This window comes from Homarus americanus, unplaced genomic scaffold (assembly GCF_018991925.1).
Source record: "Homarus americanus isolate GMGI-L3 unplaced genomic scaffold, GMGI_Hamer_2.0 scaffold4896, whole genome shotgun sequence".
In the NCBI taxonomy this organism is placed as follows: Eukaryota; Metazoa; Arthropoda; class Malacostraca; order Decapoda; family Nephropidae; genus Homarus; species Homarus americanus.
This window is the reverse complement of record NW_024749657.1, coordinates 3,906,982-3,932,410: the sequence shown is the minus strand read 5'-3', so window position 1 is coordinate 3,932,410 and position 25,429 is coordinate 3,906,982. Positions and strand designations below refer to the sequence as shown.

The following is a 25,429-nucleotide window of genomic DNA, read 5'->3' as shown; positions in this document are numbered from 1 at the left end:
CTTTTTAAACAAAATTGAGGAGTGTACAAATATCTGGCCAACACCCGTGTATCACTGCTTCTATACACGATCAATAGCTACTGATCTAGTTCTATAATAAACTTGATTTTTATTTCATTCAAAAAGTCATTAATTTATAAACACTAAGGTGTGGAAGACTTGTCAGTATTCTTTACGTTTCAATATTAGTCCTGTTATCTTTAAAATACAAGGGGAGGGGGTATTAAAACAGAGTATTTACACTGCTATCACACGTCTTATGCATATAGCTAAATTTTCTCCAACCTCACGTTTCATTACAATACAGTACTAGGTACACTGTCTATCACAACAGCACACATATTACCAGTACCTGTACTATTAATATACCATCATATGTATTAATTCCTGCCATGTATATTATGCACAGTGGCTTGATAACTGCAGTATTATGTTCATCTTTGTTTCAAGATTAAAATTTTAACACACTTAAACATCAGCCTTAGACTTTTTACTTTAGTGTGTGTTAAGGCCACTCAGTAACTGTATGGTAAGGCCTTTATCTGCAAGAGTCACCCACCATACTGCTTGATTCCATCATCAGTTACTAAATATTAATTACAGCCACCAGAGGAATGGCTCACCCCTTTCCCTATCTTGAGACCTGTGACCTTAACCTCTGACTGCATGACCATCAAATATAAGCTTTTTCCTCTACCTATAAAGGCACTGTGTATGAAGTTTTATTGACCCTTTAAACATGAACGTTATTTCATTTCCACGATACATTTTCTCAGCCAAAATCTGTAAATGACAGATGACAACTGGTCCTGAGACTCGTTCGTAAGTGATTGTTTATAAGTTCAACTTTACTCTTGTAAATACCGAACATGTTGTAAAAAATAAATATAAAATAATGGATTTTCAGTAGTTATACCCTACAATACAGCCTTAAAACCTGGCTCACTCTCCTCTTGGGCAATGAACAGTATGTTGTCTGGAATTTTCTTCAATATAATTCAGTTGAATGTTTGTAAGTAGAGGAGCACCTGTACTTTTTATCAAGTTAAAACCATAACGTTTCCATATCTGGCATTATCATTCCAGAAAAACATCATCTGACAGCTGGGGGGAAAATATGAAGATAAAAATTGAAATGAAGCATTTATGAATTCCCCATTTGGCTATAAATATTAGCCAAAACCATACCAAATGTTGTAAAAAATCTTAAAAAGCATTACTGGCATTCAAGACAAAATACAGTATAATGATTTTATCCTCAACGTGAGGAAAAGTTTCCCAACAAATGTTTTGTTTTGTGTCTAGTAAACTAAACAGTACAGTTACTTAATTATATTTGTACTATGGTGTAAAAATAATATCGAGAATTGATAGTGAAAAAAAAGAAAAAAAAATGTAGTTTCAAATATAAGCTAAGCAACCACGAAACAGCCAACTTGTAAACAATATCGGACACAGTGTATATATTATCGTAGCTCACTATATATTTATCTATCCAATATAATAAGCAACCCACACTTATAAAGCATACCTTGACATTATAACATCCATAACTTATCTCAATAATGGTGAAAATAAAGTAAAAATGAGAAGAGATAAACATGTCATTGTGTGGGTGGTGGCGAGCAGCTGAGGTGTTTAACACCCTATAGCAACAGCTATGGACTCTGTCAGGCAGGAGAGGGAGTGCTGAGGAGCTCTCTAGCGAACACCACATTTACTGATACAGTATTTATATTGTATATGACAGCAGTCCAGAGGGTTAAAGTGCCCAGAATAAATCTAGAGTTATTGTACAGACATTATTGTCTCTATAAGCTGATGGATGGATGTCATGATGGCTGTATCCCGCCCTAAACTAATTCAGTTGGGAGGATAATATCTAAATGTGATTTACCAAAAAATCAATATTTTCTTCTTGATAGTCTCTAGTACATACAGTACTGTACTGTACTACTCCTGTATGTGATCTTGCACCTCTTACTGATCAAAATGTATAATATCTGGGGTCACACATCATCAAGTGATAAACTCTATTGTACATTTTTTATACACTAAAAATACATAAATTTCATATAACTACGAATGCAGTTACTGTACTACTATTAGTATATGTAAACAGCTACACCTACCCAACTATATCAGTTCAACATAAAAAAAATATATCACTTACGAGATTAAACATTCATCAGTTAGTTATAACAATAATCACAGCACATGTTGTTCATAACAATACATCATACCACTGAACTGTACTGTACTGTCTTGTGTGTCAGTGCTTGTGTGTAGTAAAAACCCTGAATATTACATACTGTACTATACTTAATATAGGGGGGTGTTTTTCTTCCCTCCTGGGATTTGCAGTGTAGTTCCCATGGACTAATCCACAGCTCAGTACTGTCCCCATCCCAGCACATGGTGACACAGTATTAGCAGCGTGAGAAAGTAACTGTGTGGTCAATGATGGTTTTTCTTGTGACTCACTTGTTTATTTTATTATTAATGCAAGTCTACAATAAACATAACTTTAAACTTTTGTTCTAACTCAATTTACTTTTCATTAGGAAGTATTTCTGGTATTCCAGGACATACCCTGCATCATGTAACATTACAGTACTGTACAGTGTAGGGGTGCAGGAGAATACTACCAACAGTGAACACGATCTACACACATCAATATCTTATTCAAGAGTTTTTACTGTGTGTATACTGGCATGGTGTATATGAACTATATGTACTATTTTTTTTCCTCACTTGCACACACTTGTAATATGTGTGTGTGCTCAACTCACAACATAATACCCATTTTCTACATTGTTCAAAAGGTTTAAAGAATACTACTGTAATCATAAGACTAAATAAATGTGATTGAAGTCATAATAGCAATGTGTAGTCAGACAAGCTCAAGAACCTCAAACTTAATAAGAATCCCTAAAACATGAAAGTGAACATTCCAAAGAAAAGAAAAAAAATCTTATAAATGCAAACAAATAAATTGACTTGAGAAAATTTAAAGTTGAAGTTATCAACAAACTACACACGATAATTCTCCAAACACTACGATACTACACAACTACTAAACATTCCCGAACGTTGTGGAGGAGTCTTTACCTCAACAGATGAGTTGAATTTGTGGATGTCGGTGACGGCCAGACCACTTGACTCCCTCCCACCTTCAAAGAATGGCAGGTTTCCAGTAGCAAGACCACTTCCACTGCTACTGAACCCATTAGGGGGTGGTGAGGATGATGCCAGCCACTTGACTCTTTGTTGATGCTGCCACTGTTGCTGTTGTTGGTGGTGCTGCTGCTGATGATGCTGTCGTTTCTCTATTTCTAAACGCATTAATGTGTGGATGAAATGTGTACGCACACGAATTGGATTAAATTCTATCCTGCCATAGGCATTACCACAGCCTTCTCGAGAACAGCCACAGGGGAAGTTGTGTCGGTCAACCTGCAAAAGAGGAATAATACATAGGGTAACAAAGTTTGCTTTCAGACTTAATGAACAACTTATGCTATTTTCAGTGAAGCACTGGAAATACCTTAAGAAGCAAATATATACATTGTATATTTCTTAATACTTTTTTTTGCATATCTTCCTGTCATCCAACTTCAAATCCTGAAAGAACAATGATTGTACCAGTAAAGTTTGATAGATAGTTGGCTCAATTTCTACCAATCACCTTGACTAAGTAACTACAGTCATTAACTACATGTAAAGTATTTGTATTAACAACATTAAAACTAAGAACAGTACAGGAGTTAATTTAAGACCGTAAGTGTTTACTGACCTGACATTTGATCCCAGCTTCAGCACACTGGCAGGTGTCAGGGTCACAGTACACTTTACACTGACACCCACACATTTCTCGTGAAATCCTAATGTCTTTACATTCCTCCTTCTCCAGCCCTTCAATATGACAGATTCCAGCCTGACGTAAGAGGGCTCGTCGCTGACGGATTGGTAATGGCTGAGGATAAATAGACTCGATGAACCTTTGAAGTTTCTGTGAACCTAAACCAATAACAGCAAATAAAGAGAGTCACTGGACAGTAAATGAAGTAATTTTAAACTGGATAAAAACAATGACTAGAAATTAACATCCGAAGAAATACAAAACTAAAAAATGAAAAAAAAGTGATTAACAACTCACCAAGAAACTCATTTCCACTACAAAAACACAAATGTTTTTATTTACAATTCTTTAAGACTTCAAGTTATGATTTATGATGGCCATAATCAGGAGCAAACATCGGCCCTTCATTTGCTCTCATTCATTTCTATGCTTACTACTATAACAAATGTTACTTACAGTGGTGCTCCCCTTCTAACACAGAACCCCAAGATATCTTAGACTTATCCCTGTCACTTCACACAAGATAACATCACATTCATTCTTATAAACAACTCAATTATATGTTTTCTGGTGTCACACACACACACACACACTTCTTTTACCAATCTGTCACTCCCAATTCTCTAAATTAGACCAATAACATCAAAAAACCCCAGCTAGATTCTCCAATACCTCTTAAGTTATTCATGTCTAATTTCTGTATTTCTTCTTTGCATATAAGTCAAGAACATCTGATTCTTTCTCCCAATCTAGAGTCCATGCTTCACACCTCCAGTATATAGTTAATAATATCAGCTCAAAGGTTCCCCTCGTGACACAGTCTCCGTATACTTCTCAATGCACCTTTAACTTTCGTATCCTGCAATAATCTCATTCGTCACCACCAAATGCTCTGTACAGACCAACACAACCTAAGATGTTATATCTCGCACTTCTAGCATTGTGTCTCCCTGCAAACTAAAATCTATTTCACAATTTGCCTTCTTTAATTATTTTCATTACATTACTTTTATTCACACTTACAGTCAACTTTATCCAAAATCATCCACAATTACAACTTGTCTTCAGAGTCTAAACACTGAAGGACTAGGTTACTCGACTGTACTGTACCTGTAGAAAATAGTAGGAGTCGGCATCCAATTCCGAGTCAGAAAGGTCGCTCGCCTCCTCGCTATTTTCTTCACTGTCCTCTGAACTGCTGCCACGACTGCTGCTGTCTCTCCGCTCCTGTTATAAGACACGAATGCTGTACTGAAGAAACTTAAAAGAACAGTACCTACATGTTGACTGTTAATGTCTCTCTATCAGAAATATATCTTGTTCCATATTATCTTATTCTTACATCTTCCAAGCTTTTTACTTGTATAATAACAGTACATGTCTCTGGAAAATAATGAAAAGGTAAAACATATTTCTGAGCCACCCCCCAACCCCCACACAAAGTAGACTTTCACGTTTCTCCATTATGTGGTATGAAAGAGACAAAAACTTTCGTCCAAGCAGACTTACAACTTTAATGTTTAATGCACGTGAACTTCATGGTGTACAGTACTGACCCGTGCTGACCGCTGCTGTCGTAGCCTCATGAGATACTCCCTGTGCGCCCGCCTCTGTTCTACGGCGTGTTCTGCCAGGGAGAACTGACGAATGTGAGAGTGTCTGCGGGACATCCCTAATGAAGAGCCACCTTGAGAAGGAACACAGGTGAAGCCCTGTGACCGCGGAAAGTAGAAAACCGTCACACCTTCAAACTGGATGCCTCGTTTACACTTGGGCGGTGTAGCTTCTGAAAATATATAAAAATATTAAGTTAATATTAATGCAATATATCTTTATTTATATCCATAGAATCTTCATTGTGTTGCGACTCAACTTTAATGAGAACAAGCCTATGATGAAAATAATTACAACTGTTCGTAAACTATGTTGGAATTGCAATTACAAGGGACAAGGAAAGTAATATAGCTACAGTGTGTTTCAGTTACTGTACTGTACAGCACTGCCTACAGAGAGTCTACCACAAGGACCTTTGCCCCTTTCCTCTAGTATATATATCAACACAAACTAAATGTATATGGCCATGGTTACATAAAAGGAGGCTACAGTATAAGATGAGACATTACCATCTACATCTACTGTACCAAAAGACATAAATCAGGAGTAAGCTTTCACGGTGATAAATTTATGGAAAGGGGCAAATTAGGGACCAGAAGCTCCAGAGGTTAAATTCCTCTCATTCCTAAATCACTATAAATATTCTATGACAAGAAATCGCATTTACGTGTGTGTGTATATATCGAGAAAGTAACCGAACAAAAGAGTGAACATGTGGCCAGTGTGTGTGTTATTGAAATGACCATAATTAGCATGGAAAAGAACTCTACAGGCTAATGGTACAACAGTAGACCTTTGCATACTGAACTAATTCATGCAGAGGGGGCTCACTGTTGGGAAAGTTTTCATTAAGAGGAACATGTGCTTTAGTGTAGTGGTGGTTCTGTGCTCAACTAACCATCATGATGATTTTTTGTGGGTGGCACTAGACACACATCCCCCCCCCCTTTTTTTTAACCAAATAAAGAAATTAATCCTTTGTACAGAAATTTCCCTTAAGGTATTTGGCTCTTTGATGTTATTACAAATTATATTACTGTATATCTTTAGAAGACTGTTGCCTTGACACTTTAATATTTTATCCTTATAAAGTTAAATTACTCTTAAAAAAATATATAGAATTCAGTATACAAATAAATATAGCAAATGTTATAAATTTATATGCACTTACAACACAGGTTAATGGGCCCTTATACCAAATAAATCAATAACTACTTGTGTAACACCTTCAGAGTTGTGAACCTACATCACTCTCATACAGTCTTGTAAACACTACTATATACTGTACAGTCATATAAGGTTTTATCCCCCCCCACACTGCACAACCAACAGTGTAGTGTAGTGTCACAACTGGCAAACCTTGGAAAAACCTCCCTTACAATACCTCAGGTTTATACAGTTTCTTTGTGGTGATTCTTTGCAGCATACAATGGTAGAGAAGAATAGTAATGACAACACTGTGGGTGCTTCTTCCATGGGCAAGGGAGCACAGGCATGCACTCTCTGAATTTAAAGTTGCTTGCCAGGACAACATGGTTAATGTAGTGTATGTACATGAGGCTTTCCTACCATTCTCGGCCCAAAACACTGAAGGATTGGGAGGACCATACTGTACCATTGAGAGTACACACTAAGCTGTTTATGTGGCTAGACTGACACTTCAAAAACTAATCAGTGAACTGTACTGTCTTCATTTGGTTAATAAATCATCATATCACTTAAAGATATTTGTTATTTTCACATTGCCTATTTGTTTGGAGATCTTATTTGGGTGAATTTTATTTGTCAGTATTACAAACGCATCTAGGTGGTGAGGTGTTTTAGACTGCTGGGAGGTGAGGTGTTTTAGAGGTCTAGGAGTGTATGTTGTCAGCAAGCGAAATAATGAGTTATGACGTGAACCAGAGTAGTAGAGTACCACAATAGGAAAGATAGTACTGTACAGTGTTTATTTCCCACTCCTACAAGCCTTTTCTTGCCATGATATAGGATTATAGGTAATAATCCTCTGCCTCTTAACCTTCATCAACTAGTAAGTAATGTTGGGAGTAGCTAGTGACACTACATTTAAGAGTAATTCCAAATGATAATTACAATTCTTACAATGTTTTATTTGTGGCAGGGCATACATTAGAAAACTTCACAGCAACTTGCTAGAACATGTCTGATCACTACTTTTCCAAATGTATAGCTGTACAGTAGTGCTGCTAAATTTTGGTCCAAGCACCGGTTATGGTAAAGCTGTCATTTTCAGGAGGTAGATAGTGCACACAACACTGTTAGCAGGTCACCTCACTATCATAGTAAGTTGTCAGTTCATCAAGAGGTTGTTCTACTAATAAATTTACCAGAAAGTAATCAAATTTTTTTGGCGAGTTATGATTTTCAAGATCCTATAGAAAATTTCCTTTCAAGTTTCACCAGTAACTATGTCTCCTGGTGTAACTCCGTACAGTGCACTACTGGGATATGTTCTGGTTTAGGTTACACAGTTCTTGATATTATACTTGAATAATAATGAATCTCACTAACTTCTGATAATATTGTCATCATCCTGCCTGGGGTTAGATCCATTATGTATTAAGACACAACGATCATGCAATGGTCATCTGTTCTTAACAAAAGTCAACTAATGTTTCTCCAATGCCACTTCTATTATTTAATCCATGTGGTCCTGCCTCTTTTCACCTTCTCAACCTCAGCATTAAAATCACCCATAAATACTGAATTCATTGAAGTTCACAGGTTCCTTTGTTTTATTTAAATCTTCAAAAATTTTTACAAATGTCCTCCTCCCTATCTTTAATTGGTACAGAATTCTTAAGGTTTAGAGGCTACCTATTAAAAATGAAATCACAGCTGTGCTTAAATTTTCTGAGGATTATCATGGAAACAGCTTTATCTCGGCTTGTGTTAGCAGATGAAGAGAGTGTCAAGTATGTGTAAGTTCTGTAAAGGGGACCTGAGAGATGAAACTTATATATGAATACCTATAACAATTTAGATGGTGTAGATCGAAGTCCTGAGGAAATGATTGGACATCTGTATCAAGACTTGAGGAAGGATTCTTTTATTCTTCAACAATAATTCAGTCTTTGTTTTCTTTTGAGATTTAAAGATCCAAAGAAAATACCATACTGAACAATTAGCTAGCTGTGAAAACTAATGGTACAAAAAAATGGTCTACCAGCTGTTCCAACTCACAATTACATGTACTGTGCTAAACCCTGAAGACCACTCACACAACCTAGCTACAGGCTGGGGTCCAGGGCCCACCTTGAGGCACAAAGGTCAACGGATTTTATATGGGTTGTGGTGTTTTTTGGGCATACTTATAAATTTACAAACTTGAATACTGTACCTGTACCTGTATAATAAGTAAGACTTTGTGGTAAATGTGTTAAAATAAGTACAGGTAGCCACATGTTTCACAATACTATACGGCTTAGTCTTCTTTTTTTATTATGGTTTACACGATTCACAGAAATAACCATTCTGAAATTAAAAATACTAAACATGCACAAAATATGCAAATCAGTTACCAGTAGTTCATGGGGAAATTCTCAGGTATAGTGAGCGTATAAATTTATAGCTTTAAGAATAAACCAATTCCCAGTTTTTTGACAGTATAAAATTGTCAGTTTTTAGACCATCAATTGTAAGTTTGATTATTGTCAATTCCCAGTTTCTGACTAACAATTCAAATTTCTAGACTGTCAATATACAGCTCCAAGATAGTCAATTCTTTTCTATAACTTAACAGTATCAATAAGATTTTTAGCGATGCTGAAATAAAATCTATCTAGATATTACAAACATATTTCTCTGTTATTAATACCACAAAATATTCTCAGCAAAAAATAGTTTATTGAGGAAAATTTTAATCCCAACACATGTAAAATTCTAAGTTTCTGTAAAGTGTCTTTTTTGCAATACAATAATGTATATGTATTAAAATAGTGATATAGAAATTACTAAGCTCTGTATCTGTTGTTTTGTGGCTCAGGAACTTGAAATTTTCAGTATAAAACCTAGATTGTTTAATACAGTATTCCAACAGTTTTCACTTTATTATTACAATATGAACACATGAAAACACTGCAGGCATTGTGGCCTTCGTGTCGAGGATGATCAACACAACAGTATACCCAGACTCACCTTCAGGTTCCTCACTGGCTTTCCTCTTCAAGCTACTTCTTCTCTCCAACTGGTCGGCAGAACCATTAAAAACAGGATTTCTTGGCACATTAAACTCCTCATCTATTACATAATCCCAATTTTGCTCCGTATCACTCACACTGTCCTGATGCATACAACCGTTTTCCCCCTGGCAGGCAGCACTGTGGTCGTGGTCTTCGCTATAGCAAGATTCACCAGCTTCCGAGTCTGTGTCTCTTATGGCGTCCAGGTCAATCCCCAGCCCGCCATTCACCCCATCTTTAGAAACAGTCTGACCATTCTGACACACCAACGGCACCTTTGTTTCGTGGTCCTTCTCTGTTAATATCGAATGTTTACACGGCTCATCGTTAATTTCTAAGACCGACTCCGTTCCCTCAAACTTATTACCTACTGGTATTTCTAATTCCCACTCATCGTGTTTACCAATAGGTATTAATTTAATTCCAATATCTCTTTTATTTTCACAATTTTTATCACTGTCTTTCTCATTCCCACAACTGTCTTCAGGTGGTAATTTTTCTTCACCATTTGTCTTTGTTTGACAATTTTTCTCAGTGCCTTTCTCAGTTTCACAATCTTTGTCAATGTTTCTCTCACTTTCATGCCTATTCTCACTCTCTGTCTCACTATTCATGTCATCTCTAACCTCATCATTTTTGTCATTCGTTCCCACCCTATTTACTGTCACTACGGTGTCATCACTTGTATCATTACTACTGTTACTTATACAAGTCTCTGGTTCTGCCAGTAATGGCTCTTTAACACAGGAAGAAACATTCTCCTCAGCTGTGTCCACACGACCTCTCAACTCTGCCATAGGAGCAGTACTATTTGTAGCATTTTGACATTCTGAGGCATCTATATGAACTTCTTCAGTTTCACAAAGAATAACTTTTCTAATATCATCAGTGTTTTTATCTTTCAATGTTTCACTCTTTATCTCAAGTTTGGTGGGATCACAGCAGTCACTGTCTTTATTGTCATCACAATAGTCATTCGTCTCATTATCACATTTTTCTGGAGATGAAAATATGGTATTTCCCATGCCACTATCACTACTAACACAACTATTTAAATCTGAAGAACACGGATTATCGGAGGGCTCTTGTGCTGGTTCTGCCCTGTCCTCAACGGTGCCCCCAGCCTCTGAGGTGCTGCTGTGTGGGCTTCTACTGGTCTCTTGCTCCGACATAGTAGATGCCTGTTAGAGAATAAACAATCTTATTACAACCAATACAATATCTAATGACAAATATGATTAAATTAATTACAATAATGAATTTTGTTAAGATTAAGTGTACTAGATATAACAAGTCTCGATATAAAGTACCGTACTCAAGCCTTAACAAAAGAATGCCATACTAGAGGACTGCACCACACCCTTGAGGAAATTTCCCCATAGATAAAAGGTTAATAGTCTAGAAGACCGTCATGGTGGATGGAGCTGGTCAGTCAAAGCAGATCCACATTCAAGATGAAACTCAGAAAAAACACAAGTAAGAAAGTTGTAATTCTAAAAGTAAAAAAAAAGTTTTATTTTAAAAGTATATAAATTTTCCCGTAAGTTGCTCCATGTAATGAGTCGGTTACCTTCACTATAAACGCTCCCCCCCCCCCTCAACGTACCTAACTGTGTCACATGAAGATTAGGCACCCCAAATGCAAATCTAATCCCCCCCCAGTAGTATTTAACTAAGTGGCTCATACAAAGTTAAGGTAATTAATGTGCAAACACTAGCATATATACGATAAAAAAACCGAATCTAACTGTACATACGCCCACACACAGACACACGCCCACACACAGACACACGCCCACACACACGCGCACCCCCCCCCCCACACCCACACACACAAGGTAAACACCAGTTTCCACTTTCCCCGCCTTGGTTCACTACATGACCTTGTTTACTACGAAACCACCTCGGGCTTTCTGCTTCCTTCACGTTCACTCACAATGTTCCCAGACAAATTTCATAGCAAATAATATTGGGTGAGAAGCACTTGACGAAGGTGCCAACAAAATAGTTCACTACAACAACATTTTTCCACAAGGCAACACCGAGAGCTTCCTCCCGCTCCAAAATCCATATGCGTGTGTTGTCTTCACGGCCTCTTGTACGTCACCACTGCCATCACGACACAACCACAACGTCTTACTCACTTCTTAAGATCATTTCTGTCTTAATTACATCCTATTAAAGGAATGTGAAGTTGAGGAAACGGCATTGCTCCCTCAACCTAGTCCTCCAGTCCGTGTTTTCAGTTACACTGAACTTACTCCTACAATGTCCTAAAGCTCCTCTCTAAAGTAGCTCTGTAAACATCAACATTTTATAACAATGTTCAACAAAATATAAAATCAACAAATAATAATCCTCCCTATAGTATTTTAAAGGATAAAATGAGATCGTAGCCAATTAATGAGCAATAAGAAATAGGAAATACAGAAAATATTTATCAATGAAGTCGTGTCAACACATACGAACACCCATCAGATGACGGGCCCATCCTGTGACGTCATAGCCGGGCGGCCAATCAGCATTGAGATATTTTGACGCAACAAACCAGAATTCGTTGTGAGAATTGCAATAATTTGTCCTTTAAATAAGTATGATTTCCAATGAAGACTGATAAATTCTAGAACGCAATTGCCATATGACTACTCAGTTTGTCACTATATATTCTAATATGATACACTGTGGAGTTATTTCGTGTAACTCATTTATTCTATCAATACAATACCTCCATTATCTTTTTTATCATAAATTTAATCACAATGAAACAAAATTAGAACCATCCGCACCGGCCATTGTGGTCAGGTAAGTCACTACAGTAATTTATTAAACGATAATATTGATACTGAATAGCCCACAAGAATATCATAATAAAATATATATAAATAAAAAAGTAAATATAAACATTCACTCAATAGTCGTCACGAATAATAGGATTTAAAGGTCCTGTGAGGACGAGAGCCTCCTGTAGGGTTTTAACTCCACAAGGTGCAGTATCAAGGCTCAGCCATCAGTTGCCAACCCCGCCAATTATTGAAAGCATTTACCTCCTGATAACTGCCATCATTCACAAGACAAATAACTCTTCTAAAAATAGAACACAACCCCCCCAGCTGCCTGTCACCTCCCCTGATGGCTATATTAGCAAGTGACGGAATGAATTAATTTAATATAACTTCACACGGCCGTCGAAATGGTAGTCTCGTCCATCTGGGAAGGTTAGGTGTCTCTGCCTTCACAAAACTAACTACTAATACCCCATTCTGGTCACGTTCGTCTCTCTAACAGCAAAACAATCACGACCCATACTAACAGTCTACGTATGGCTGGGATTATCACCAAGGCTCTGGGTGATAAGTGTTGAACCAAAACACCGCGCCGCCGATAATTTCCAAATTTAAACCATAGCGTGATGCAGCGATGACGCAATAATGGATGTGGTGCAGAATATGAGGGCCGCACCACACACACAATGGCGTCTGAGGATGATAATGGTAGTAGTGGTTTGTGGTGGTGATGGTGGCTGCGTGCAAAAAATAACTAAACAGTGACGTATGTTTATTTGCGCATAACAGAACTCACAAGCATTCCGGTACCCGCGCGTCATGTGACTCACTAACTCATCTCACCCCCCTCCCCAAACCCACGCCTCTTGTCTTCTCCCCCGCCAGGACCGCGCAGTATTCACCTCCCCCTCCGTCCCTCTGCCTCACCCCCCATCAACAATCAAGCATAACTCCCCTCCTCCTCCACCCACGACCTGCCCCCTCACTTACTACCCTCTGACTCCACCGTTATCTACCCCCTCTTCCTCTCCCACCTTCCAATCAGCGTACATCATCCCTCATTCCATTATAAATACACACGTTAATAAAAGAATAATCCTCCGCGTCTAGCTGACTACACCGACAGAGTGAGTGAGTTTCCATCGATAAGTGAGGTCGACATTCTACTCACGTACACTCCATTGTTTCTTAAACATTCGTATTTGAACTAATTATCCTACATAAATGTTAAATGAATGTAAATTTTGTAGGACAATTTTACTATCAATATTTATGTATCCTGAGAGAGCTATCATTGGTTGAAACGACTTATTATTAGTCTAAATATGAATCCTTTGTTTATGTTCTGTCGACGTCAAAATTCCCTCAACATTTTGACAATAAAGCGTCATCTATTTCAGGGTCATGTTGGTAAGGTGATTGTGGAATATTATTAACACTATTTACTCGGATTTTATTTATTTTTTGTTATAGAGGGACTTTTTTATCGTGGTTTTATATTAAGGTAATTAATTTATAAATGAGGGGCAGCCTTGAACTAATTGGTCGATCACGCGGAGTTGCCAGATGTTGTCAAGAATCCAGGGAGTTTTGTTCGGATTTTGTACATGGCTGAATTACTGTGGATTTGTACGTTGAATTTCATCATCTATCTATCTATCTATCTGCCCAAAACGAGACATAATAACCACCCACATCCACACAAGACCACCCATATCCGCTTTTCTACTACCCACACAATACCACCCACATCCGACCCAAGACCCTCTATCTATCTTTCTCTTATTCTGTCTCAATCTGTCTGTGTTTGGTTATCTGTTTCTTTGTCCCTCCGCCTCTCTCTCTCTCTCTCTCTCTCTCTCTCACGGCCGGATTCACTTCCCAACAACCAATTACAGTCATTAGGGAGGCGAGGACCCAATTCGAAATGTAGCGAATTTGCGTTACGTCATCAACCAGGTCACTAATCACTCTTGTGTGGGTCGTAACCTTCCTTATGGTCGTGTGTGGGGTTGGGTCACATTGGGTTCACTTTCCCCTCAGTTGGGTTCTATGGGGTTAGGGATTCATTCGGTTGGGTTCGTTTGACAGGGTTTCATTTCTCTCTCTCTCTCTCTCTCTCTCTCTCTCTCTCTCTCTCTCTCTCTCTCTCTCTCTCCGGGGTATAATAATGTACTAGAACAGTGCCAAAATTAATGGAAGTCTTTATCCGAGCCAAATTGAGAACGATAGTAATTTTTTTTTGTAGTAGTAGTAGTAGTGTGAGCTCACGAACGCTGGGAAATTCTTAACGAAAAACACAAATAAAAATCTTTCTCGAATGGTCCAAATATTATCCCCACGAACACGATACGAATTCTCTACTAACGCTTAAAATGTCAATAATCGTACGGTCAGTTTGCGAAAGTTCTCTCAATAACCAGATTTAAGCAGCGACCATCACAAATATCCACGAACGCATTGGATATAAACAGACTTACAGTACCACCTCACGAACGACGGACGAATCCACACGAATGCGAATTATTTAAACAAAACAGATTTCAATCTCACGAACGACGCCATAACCAACACGAACGTTGCTAATAAAACCCAAATAGCAATTCCAAATATACGCACGAAATACGCAAACTCACGAATGGGGGAACAGAAGAGACGCGTGTGGTGGGGTTAATGGCGGAAAGCGTGTGTATTTTGTTATGGAGTCTTGCCCTTGGTGGACCAAACTAGACTGTATTGATCAGCCTGGGAGATGCGGCTTTACCCTTGGTGGGGGGTCTCAGGGGAGGAGGACTTCTGGAGAAGTAGGAGAAAAGTTGAGAGGGAGAAAACAAGGTAGTGCTGGGAGAGAGAACAGTGGCAGATGTGTAAGGTCAGAGGGCGTGCAGTGGCTCAGTCGTGAAGGAGGAGAGAAGGAAGAGGAGAAACTAAGAAGAGACGACAAGTGCAATTTGCCGGGGAGGGACAAGGAGGTGGAGGGCGAGATTGGAGGGTTTAAGCTAGGGAGGCAGAGGAATAGGTTGCCCTTATCTAGTACTGGAGAGGAAGGAAGGGTGTTCACTAGTGCTGGGGAGGGTCAGAGGTGCTTACTGGTTCTGGGGAGGGGGTGTTCACTCAAGGCTACTGGGACCCTTGTTTACTGAATCAGCTGATGATGTATGTATGCACTGCTACCACCCTGCTGGTTGTTGAAGCACTGTGGGGTGAGGTGAGGAGGGTGGGGTGGGGGGGTGAGGGGAGGAGGGTGGGGAGGAGGTGGGGATGAGATGGTGGGGTGGGGTGGGAGGGTGGGGTGGGGAGGGGGTGGGGTGGGAGTGAGAGGTGGGGCAGTGGGAGGAGAGGTGGGGTGGGAGGAAGAGGTGAGGTGGAGATGGATTTGAAGGTTGAAGGCAATTAGGGCAGGAGGTGACGGAGAGGTGAGAAGTGGGAGGAGGGTGGTGGGGAGGTGAGCGGAGGGTGAGGTGGGAGGAGGTGTGAGGTGGGAGGAGGGTTCTCAGAAGGACGTCATGGACAGGGAGTGGAGTCAGACCTCAGCCTGTGGAGAAAACCATACAGAGAGAGAGAGGCTATGGATGAAACTAATGCTCCTGGGTCTCTCTCTCTCTCAACGATAAATCCTGTCTCTTCCTCCCCGTGTCGTCTCTTACATTAATCCCGGGTTATTTCAGGGAGCCATTACATAACCCTCACTCTGTAGCTATTACTGGTCTGACCTGACCTGACCCATTGTGGGACGCTAATGTCTCTCACTCAACGAACTACAGCAAACTATGACGGCCTTTATCGCCCCTCACTCACTCAATTCACTAAACTCACTCACTCAATTCACTCAACACACTCTCTGGTGGCCCCCGCGTGCACACCTTCTCTGGCAGGTCCCTCTGTTACTCTCACACTCGCTACTTGCCTAACCTGTTCACTCATCGCTAACCATGTCTCAGATCTACCCCTGGCCTCCTCCTGCCCCTGGCCTCCCTCCTGCCCTCCTCTGGCCTCCCTCCTGCCCCTGGCCTCCTCCCCCTCCCCCAGAGATGCCTACCTTCAGCACCCTACTAACCGTTACTTTCTTTCTCTCTATATCAGACAATGTGCATTAGAGAGATAAGAGAGAGATAAGAGAGAGTGAAAAAGGCAAAGCTAGAAAAGCTAGAAGAAAGAAAGGGGATTACCGTGCCCTATACACCCCACCCACAATCACCACAGCTTAAAAGATTGACCCACAAAGGTACAACAATCCCCCCCTAAGCTGAGAAACAGAAGATAATCGTCAAGCTTAACAGAATGACGAAGTTAACCATTGCATCCGTTTTCTGTGAGAGATTCTAAGGGGGCTAATGTTCAGGTGATCCCTCGTTAGAATGTGCCATAGCAATGTTGTTTTTGTTGTTGTTATTATTATTATTCTTGTTGTTCATTTGTACTGTTCTGGGTAGCTTCGGTATTGGTGTAAAATGCTAGGGTGTCTAATCTTCAGGTGAAATAACTCAGGGTGTCTAATGTTCAGGGGAAAATAATAAACTACGGGTGTCTAATATTCAGGTGACACCAAACTCCAGCGTTAAACCTGGCCCAGTAAGTTACCCTCAATGATTCATCACACCCAACAGTATAGTGTACCCTAAGGCAGACCTGAGTCACGTTTTCTCTGAATAGCCCAGCGGTGTTGAAACAGTGGGGCCACATCACACTCAAGAATGGCGCCTCAAGAGTCAAGACTACTGTACTATAGATAGATAGTTTAACAGTGATTCAGTATATAAGCAATGCAGTTATACATTATACATATACAGTACATATTATAAAATTCATACCTAGACAAACAATGTATATAGGCAGTGTAAGTATATAAACAATAATAAATAAACGAAAAATAAACAAAATGGGAAAGACTAAAACTTGAATAGATACCGGAACAAATATTCTGTCTACCAGATGAACCACAAAAACTAACAAACTTAACTAATTTCGTTCTTTGCTGTGTAGTGTTAAGTTATTGTTTATAATTGTTTGCATACCTGAACTGTCTTTGTTCTAACATACATACATACATACATACATGCAAATAAATCACTGTAGGTGGGCGTGATCCAGGTATATGCTGATAACTACAAGGAGAAAGAAAACACGAAGTTCCCAAGCGAATTACACGAAAGCGCTTGGGAACTTCGTGTTTTCTTTTTCCTTGTGGTTATCAGCATATACACACATACATACATACATACATTCAACCTTCTTTCATACACACAGGCGCGCAATTGTCCCCGTGTGGTGTACGATAACTTCAACAACATGGCTGGCAGCGTCACGGCCACCAGCCACACTGCCAGACGGACGACGAGTATTAATATATATCACCAACCTTGACATTTCAACGCCGTCTGATTAAGTGAGACTCTCCTCAGGTAAGCTAACAGTAAACACACACACACACACACACACACACACACACACACACACACACACACACACACCGAGTGATTACAATACCCTCTCCTGACGGCCTCTGCGTGTGTGTGTGTGTGTCACGTGTACACTTACCTCACCTGCCAGGATATTGGGCATGACGTCATAGCCTGAGTACACCTTGACAACCTAATCTATTTAACTATCGCTCTATACACACATACACCTGTAAATAATCACTCTACCTGGCCTTCACTAAACACCTTCACCGTCTATTAAACCCTGACTCACTATTGTTAATCTCGGGGAAATATTGGTTAGGTTAATCATCAGGTGAAATAAACAGGTGAGCTAATCGACAGGTGAACCAACACTCACGGCACAAGCTCTTCCTCAGGTATTGGCCCATCTAGAGTGTGCGGTAGGTAGGTAGGTAGGTAGGTGGGTGGGTGGTAGGTGGGTGGTAGGTGGGTAGGTGGGTGGTAGGTGGTAGGTGCTGTCATACCTATACTGAGTGAGGCCCTAATACTCCTTTATCTCCTCTCTGTTGATGTTGACCTCAGTGGCACTAACCTAACCCTAACCCAACCCAACCTAACCCTAACCCAACCCAACCTAACCTACCCTTGCCGGCGGGTGAAGTGGCCGTCTGTGTCACCTGCAGGCTATTCCTCTCTCACCTGTGTGTGTGAGAGAGAGAGAGAGAGAGAGAGAGAGAGGTACACAAAACAATTATAAACATTAAGTCAATCAAGGTGTGACCCAGTGGGGGGGAGGGAGGAAAGGACGTGAGGCAGGCGTAAGGGAGGAAGTGTAAGAATGGCAGAAGGATGGTAGGACGGCAGGAGGATGGTAGGACCTTTGACAAAACTTGCATCCTACTGACCGATCGATACTGAATCCCACCAGCTTGTTCTCTCTCTCTCTCTCTACCTTCTCACTTTTCTCCTCACCTTATCTCTCTCTTCCTCTCTCTCTCTCTCTATCATCCCATGGCCTTTCCCTCACCTTATCTCTCTCTCTCTCTCTCCTAAATCACTCCGTCTCTCTCTCTCATTTTTTTTCTCTTACTTCCCTCCCTCTCCTTCCTTCCTTCCTCCCTCTCTTTCTCACTCTACTATTTCTCTAGTTTTATTCTCTTTCTCTTTTATATTCCAACTCTCTCCTCTTTCCTCTCTTCTTTCCTCTTCTTTCTATCTCCTTACCCATCTTTCTTTGTCATCTCCTCTCCCTTCCTTCGTCTATTCCTTACCTTTCCTCTCTATCCCCTTCCATATCTTCCTTCTTCCGTTCCGTTCCTTCCCCTCCCATCTCCTCCTCTCCCACTCTTCCTTCCCCTTCCCTCTCTCCCTTTCGTTATCTTCCCCGCTCCTCTGATCGTCTCTATGCGTCTCTCCAATTTTATCTCCAATTAGGGTACCTCCTCTCCCTTATCTCTTAATCCCTCATTCTTTCTAAACTTTCATCCCTTCCTCTCTTTCATCCACCTCTCTCCCATCTCCCCTTTCGTGTGAACTATAGTCCATGTTTTATAGGAAGTAAATAAACATCACTTGGCAACACCATTGATAACAACAACAACAACAACAACAACAACAACAATAATAATAATAATAATAATAATAATAATAATAATAATAATAATAATAATAATAATGCCCACATCTGTTTGTCTATCTATCCTTTTGTCTATCTATATATTTATCTCCTCCCTACCCCCCTCTCTTTCCTTTCTCTCTCTCTCTTTCTTCACCCCATCATCGCCTTTTGTCTCTTCCTCCCTCCGTATATTCTTTCCCTATTTCTTTTTTATCATCTTCTATCCCCTCCTGTTTCCACTCTTCCATACCTAACCTGAGTCCATCTCTCTCTCTTAGATGATAGATAGAGATAGATAGATAGATAGATAGAAAGATTGATAGATAGACAGATAGATAGATAAATAGACAGATCCCTCAACCAGCCACCTTACTCCGTCAGTTCTCAGTAATACCCAACCCAAGACGCGACACATTGATAAAACCCCTATATTTACCTCACGCACCTCCCTACCTCCACTTTTACCTCACGCACCTCTCTACCTTACCTTTTATACCTCACGCACCTCCCTATCTCCATTTTTACCTCACGCACCTCCCTCCCTCCACTTTTACCTCACGCACCTCTCTACCTTACCTTTTATACCTCACGCACCTCCCTATCTCCATTTTTACCTCACGCACCTCCCTGTCTCCAATTTCTACCTCACGCACCTCTCTACCCTACCTTTATACTCCACGCACCTCCCTACCTCCACTTTACCTCACGCACCTCTCTACCTTACCTTTTTATAATTTCACGCACCTCCCTACCTCCACTTTACCTCACGCACCTCTTACCCTACCTTTTATAATTTCACGCACCTCCCTACCTCCACTTTTACCTCACGCACCCCTACCTCCACTTTACCACGCACCTCCCTTACCTTTTTACCTCACGCACCTCCCTACCTCCACTTTTACCTCACGCACCTCTCTACCTTACCTTTTATCTCACGCACCTCCCTACCTTAACTTTTTTACCTCACGCACCTCCCTACCTCCACTTTTACCTCACGTACCTCCGTACCTTCAATAAACCTTCCATATTACCTGTAATTAATCTTTAATTACCTGAGAATGTAATAGCTTATAGGGGAAATATTTGGCGCATGAGGCGGGTTCAAGGTGAAATATTTGGCGCAGGTGAGGCAGCCAATCAATACAGCCTATGTATCTAACTGACCACTTGCCGACGACGCCATAACATCTTCAACACAACAATATCTCCACCATAACATCTCCAACACCACCACCACATCATCTCCATCACCATAACAGCTCTACCACCACTACAATATCTCCACCACCATAACATCTCCAACACAACTCCACCACCACCACATCATCATCATCACGGCAAAAGCTTTAAAACTTCCGTCAGGCGCAGTTTAAGTTGAGTGTGAGTGAAGGTTCGTCAGGCGCAGTTTCCATACGCTTGATATCGACAAAGAAGAAAGATGGGCCCAGGCGTTGATGATCGCTAGTGATGGCGGGGTCTTATGACAAGATATTTAGTGTTATTGTTGGTGGAGATCGCCAGGCGGATGTGATTGCCGGGTCTGGCGTTGTGTTATGACAGGGATTTAGTATTACTGGTGTAGGGGGAGGCGGCGGGCTGCCTCGCTCTGCCGGGGATCAATGCTGTTGAAATATTCACAACAGCTCACTAACGGGGCACTACGCGGCGGGGCGGGGCGGGACAGGGCGGGGCGGGGCTTTTTAGACTCATTTTAATATATAACTTTTAACCATGTGTTTTCTTAAGGATATTTAGTACCTGAATGGATAGTTTAATTAAGTAAAAAAATGCTTAAATTATTTTTTTTTTTTACACTTGTGATATTTTTAGTAATAATAATAATAATAATAATAATAATAAAACAACAAGGTTAACAACAACAAAAATAATAATAGTAATAATAATAATAATAATAACTTTCATCAGCAACACGTAACACGACATAAACAAAGTGGTCGAGACGATCTTCATTTGTTTCTCAAACGGGAATAAACTGGACCAGCGTGTTCCAATCCCACTAATGGACCAGTTTAGGCGTTTATAGTTACCACGATAATGTTTTACGTGTCTATACAGGTGTGTGTGTTAAGCTGAGAATCCTAAGCTTAATCTGGGAGGTCAAGAATAAACAACAATGGGAGCGGACACTAAGCTGTTGGGTGAGGCAATTATTTACATGCATCCTAAGAGGGCCACACTGGCTTACCCTGGGCCACACTGGCTTACCCTGGGCCACACACACACACACTTTCATTACAACTCAAAGATCTCACACCCAGCCCATCACTACCTCCTCCTCTTCCTCTTCTCCTTCCTCCCTTACTCCAACACCCTCTCCTCTCCTCTCCTCCTCCTCCAACACCCTCTCCTCTCCTCTCCTCCTCCTCCAACACCCTCTCCTCTCCTCCCTACACATCATCACATCGAACCTAAACCTATTACCTCCTACAAAGGACTTCAGATATCCTATAAAACAGCAATTGGGGAGGTCCTACACCCACAGAGAATACCCACACATCAAGAGAGGGTCCCACACAGCAAGAGAGGGTCCCACACAGCAAGAGAGAGCCCCACACAGCAAGAGAGGGCCCCACACAGCAAGAGAGGGCCCCACGCAGCAAGAGAGGGCCTTACATAGCAAGGGAGGGCCCCACACAGCAATAGAGGGCCCCACACAGCAAGAGAGGGCCCCACGCAGCAAGAGAGGGCCTTACATAGCAAGGGAGGGCCCCACACAGCAATAGAAGGCCCCACACAGCAAGAGGGGGCCCCACACAGCGACCAGTCAGGTAGTAATCATGGTATTGACTGCCTGACACACACACACACACACCTGAGTGCTTGTATATACACCTGAGCTGCTGACAGCCGTTACTACCACTTTCTACCTGTCACCGTGTACAGTATCTCAGCTGATGGATCACTACTGTTCATCTTTCAGCAAGCGGCCAGCCTAGCCTGACCCTAACTCAGACACGGAATTAGTTAGTGGGTGGCGCGGTATATAGTTAGGCGGGAAGTTCTATATATAAGTTAGCAGGTGGTGCTATATATAGTTAGCAAGTGATGTTATACTGTATACGGTTAGCAGGATGTGCTATATATAGTTAGCAAGTAGCGCTTTATTCAGCAGACAACGTGCAGTCAGGGTAAACCAGATTCCCTCGACCCCCCAACCAACAAAATTTACTTAAATAGACCAAGAGACGATATCCACCCACATCACGTCAGACCCTAGCAACCATGACAGCTCAGACAAGTGGACCCGTTGCTAGGGTAATAACGAGTACTATAACACTCGCTAAACCAGACTAATTGATAAATAAAACTGCCAATTCTCATCATTTATCACCTTATGGGCCCCTCAAGAGAGATAGGACGTCGCTAGGTGTTTGTTTGTCTGAGTCAGGGATATTGGATGAGCCCCTAAGATTGGTTTCAGTGGTTCATCGACTACATACAGGTGAGGACATGTACAGGTGGGGTGTATCGTGGTGAGAAACTCATTAACCAGTGTGTGATAATAAAGATTTCAACCACCTCCCCTCCCTTCGCCCGTTTCATGACCCAGACAAAGGTGTTTAGTGGCTGTAAACAAAATCCCACTAGGTGGAGGTAAGTGCTGGCGGTTCAGGGATATGTGGGGGCGTGGCTAGGGAAGAGTGTGGGCGTGGCCAGAGGAGATACGTGGGAGCGTGGCTAAGGGAGAATGTGGGCGTGGCCAGAGGAGATACGTGGGGGCGTGGCCTAGGGGAGAGTGTGGGCGTGGCTAGAGGAGATGTGGGGCGTGGTCAGTGGAGGAGGTGAGCCTTAGGAATGTTGCCAGAGGGGGTGGGACACGTAACAGGAGGGAGGGCGTGGCGAGAGGTGGGGGCGTGGTGAGGAGGGATGGGGCGTGGCAAGGGGTAATAAGGCATGACAGGAGGAGTCAGGAGTGGTAGGGGAGTGAGGTAGGGTGGGGGGCGTGGTAGGTAGGAGGGGCGTGGTAGCGGGTGGGGGCGTGGTAGCGGGTGGGGGCGTGGTGTGAGAGGGTAGGTGGAAGGGGGGCGTGGTGGGGGGGGGTGTGTGTCTTCGGGCTAGTAATCAATAGATGTTCACAAGTCGTGTACTTATGCAGCGCCTCGTCCGTCCTCTCTCTCTCTCTCTCTTCCTGTTTTTCACCTTTATTTCCTCATTCTCTCTATTCCTCTGCCTCAATTGACAAACCAAACCTAACCAAACCTGACCAAACCAAACCTAACCTCACTTTAACGTAATCCACACGATAGAAATCGATGCGGTGGCCGAGTGGATAAAAAGCTCATCCCCTCCCCTCGTGATAGCTGGTTCGTGTCCGGAATAACCCCCTCCCCCCAAAGTAGTGTAGCGGTGTCTTTATTTACAGTTGGGGGAAGGAGGGACGGTCATGTGCAGTGTCGGACATATTGCCGCCTCCTTGTGTACCGTGGGGCCGCAGTGTACTATATCCACACCGCCCCTAACACGACTCCTCCCCCCACTTGTACTTTTAACCATAATTATACATACATCATTCACGTCGTTAGGTAGTTTGCCATGGTAACTAACTGCTTGAAACCTCCCCTCCCCGCCATTTTAGAGAGTCAACAAAATTAATACAAAAAATACCTAATATTGCTTTACGCACACACACACACACACACTAAAACCCTTCCCTCTCAGGCCCTTTAAGATCTCTACCTGAACCTCATGTACTGTAGTTTACCTGTGATAAATGGGGGCACCTGTGTGTGTGTGTGTGTGTGTGTGTGTGTGTGTGTGTGTGTGTGTGTGTGTGTGTGTGTGTGTGTGAAAAATGGATAGATAGATAGAAAGATACAGACATAGATACATACATACAAAGAAAAATAAAGAGAAAGGATGAAAAAAGAGACCGTGATAAAGTAAGAAAGAAAGAAAGAAAGAAAGAAAGAAGGAAAGAAAGAAAGAAAGAGATAAACTGCAATAAATACACACCTTGTCTACCTCCATCACCTGCACTGGCGGACCTCACCTGTAAACAAGAATGAATGAGGTTGATACACTGAACACCTGTAAACAGTAAACAATCACCTGTAAACAATAACACGTGTAAGCAATAACAAACTCGTGTAAACAATAACAACCGCCTGTAAACAATATTTTTTTTTTCGATTGACACCTGTAGTAAAAACGAATATTAAAATTATGATGTTAACATAAACATCAATACCATCTCTCTCTCTCTCTCTCTATCTTAACCTATATCCTAACCAAATAAAATTAAACCTAACCAAACTTTAACCTAACCTAACATAATCTAACCTAACCAAACCTTAACCTAACCTAACATAATGTAACCTAACCAAACCTAACGTGACCTGAACATTCTCTCAGGGGGGAGAGAGTAAACTTGGCACTGGCACAGGTGATATATCCTGAGGTGCCCAGCAGTGAGGCATCATAAGACTGTTACTCTCTCTCTCTCTCTCTACATCTTTCATTCCTTCTTATTCTCCTCCCCTACCTAACCTACCTACCTGACTCCACACACACACACACACACACACACACATACACACAGTATAACCCTCCGTGGCACCTGCACTCCTTGGTACACGTATAAACAGTAACACATAAACGCTCTACTTGAACCCTGGGTTGTCTGAGGGAGGCGATGTAGATGCAGGAGATAAAAAGGCATGTGTAAGGTACCTCCAGCAGCAGGCGTAGCGGCAGACAGAGGTGCATAAACTCCCGCCTCGTCTGCCACCGCCGCCCTGCATCACCTCCACTGGCACCCTCGCCTGTAAACAGTGCCACATAGAGCCACTATTCGCGTACGATTGCCGCTTGCTGGGCCAGGGATGAGGAGAGAGAGGAACGTCTGGGAATATGGGGCGGGGAATGTCTGGAGAAGAGGTGGGGTTAGTGCCTGGGAAGGAAGAGGGAAGGGTGTGTGTGTGTGTCATGGAGGAGGGGTGTGCCTG

The 25,429-nt window shown here is 41.6% G+C and overlaps 1 protein-coding gene across 7 annotated transcripts in view; it reads right to left on the bottom strand.

Moving 5' to 3' along the window:
- LOC121853564 overlaps positions 1-25,429 on the bottom strand; it is a 46,225-nt gene that overhangs the window by 13,415 nt on the left and 7,381 nt on the right. For 4 of the 7 annotated variants that reach the window (XM_042347788.1, XM_042347789.1, XM_042347787.1 and 1 more), the window contains exons 2-7: positions 24,438-24,474; positions 9,635-10,859; positions 5,419-5,648; positions 4,973-5,089; positions 3,797-3,976; positions 3,112-3,456 (exon numbers count right to left, since the gene is read on the bottom strand). In XM_042347788.1, the coding sequence (XP_042203722.1) occupies positions 3,112-3,456; positions 3,797-3,976; positions 4,973-5,089; positions 5,419-5,648; positions 9,635-10,859; positions 24,438-24,452 (2,112 nt within the window). In that variant the 5' untranslated portion in view covers positions 24,453-24,474. Of the gene's footprint in view, positions 1-3,111; positions 3,457-3,796; positions 3,977-4,972; positions 5,090-5,418; positions 5,649-9,634; positions 10,860-11,700; positions 11,798-11,822; positions 11,958-24,437; positions 24,475-25,429 lie in introns of those variants that run through there. The other 3 variants (XM_042347784.1, XM_042347786.1, XM_042347785.1) reach the window with 3 other exon arrangements.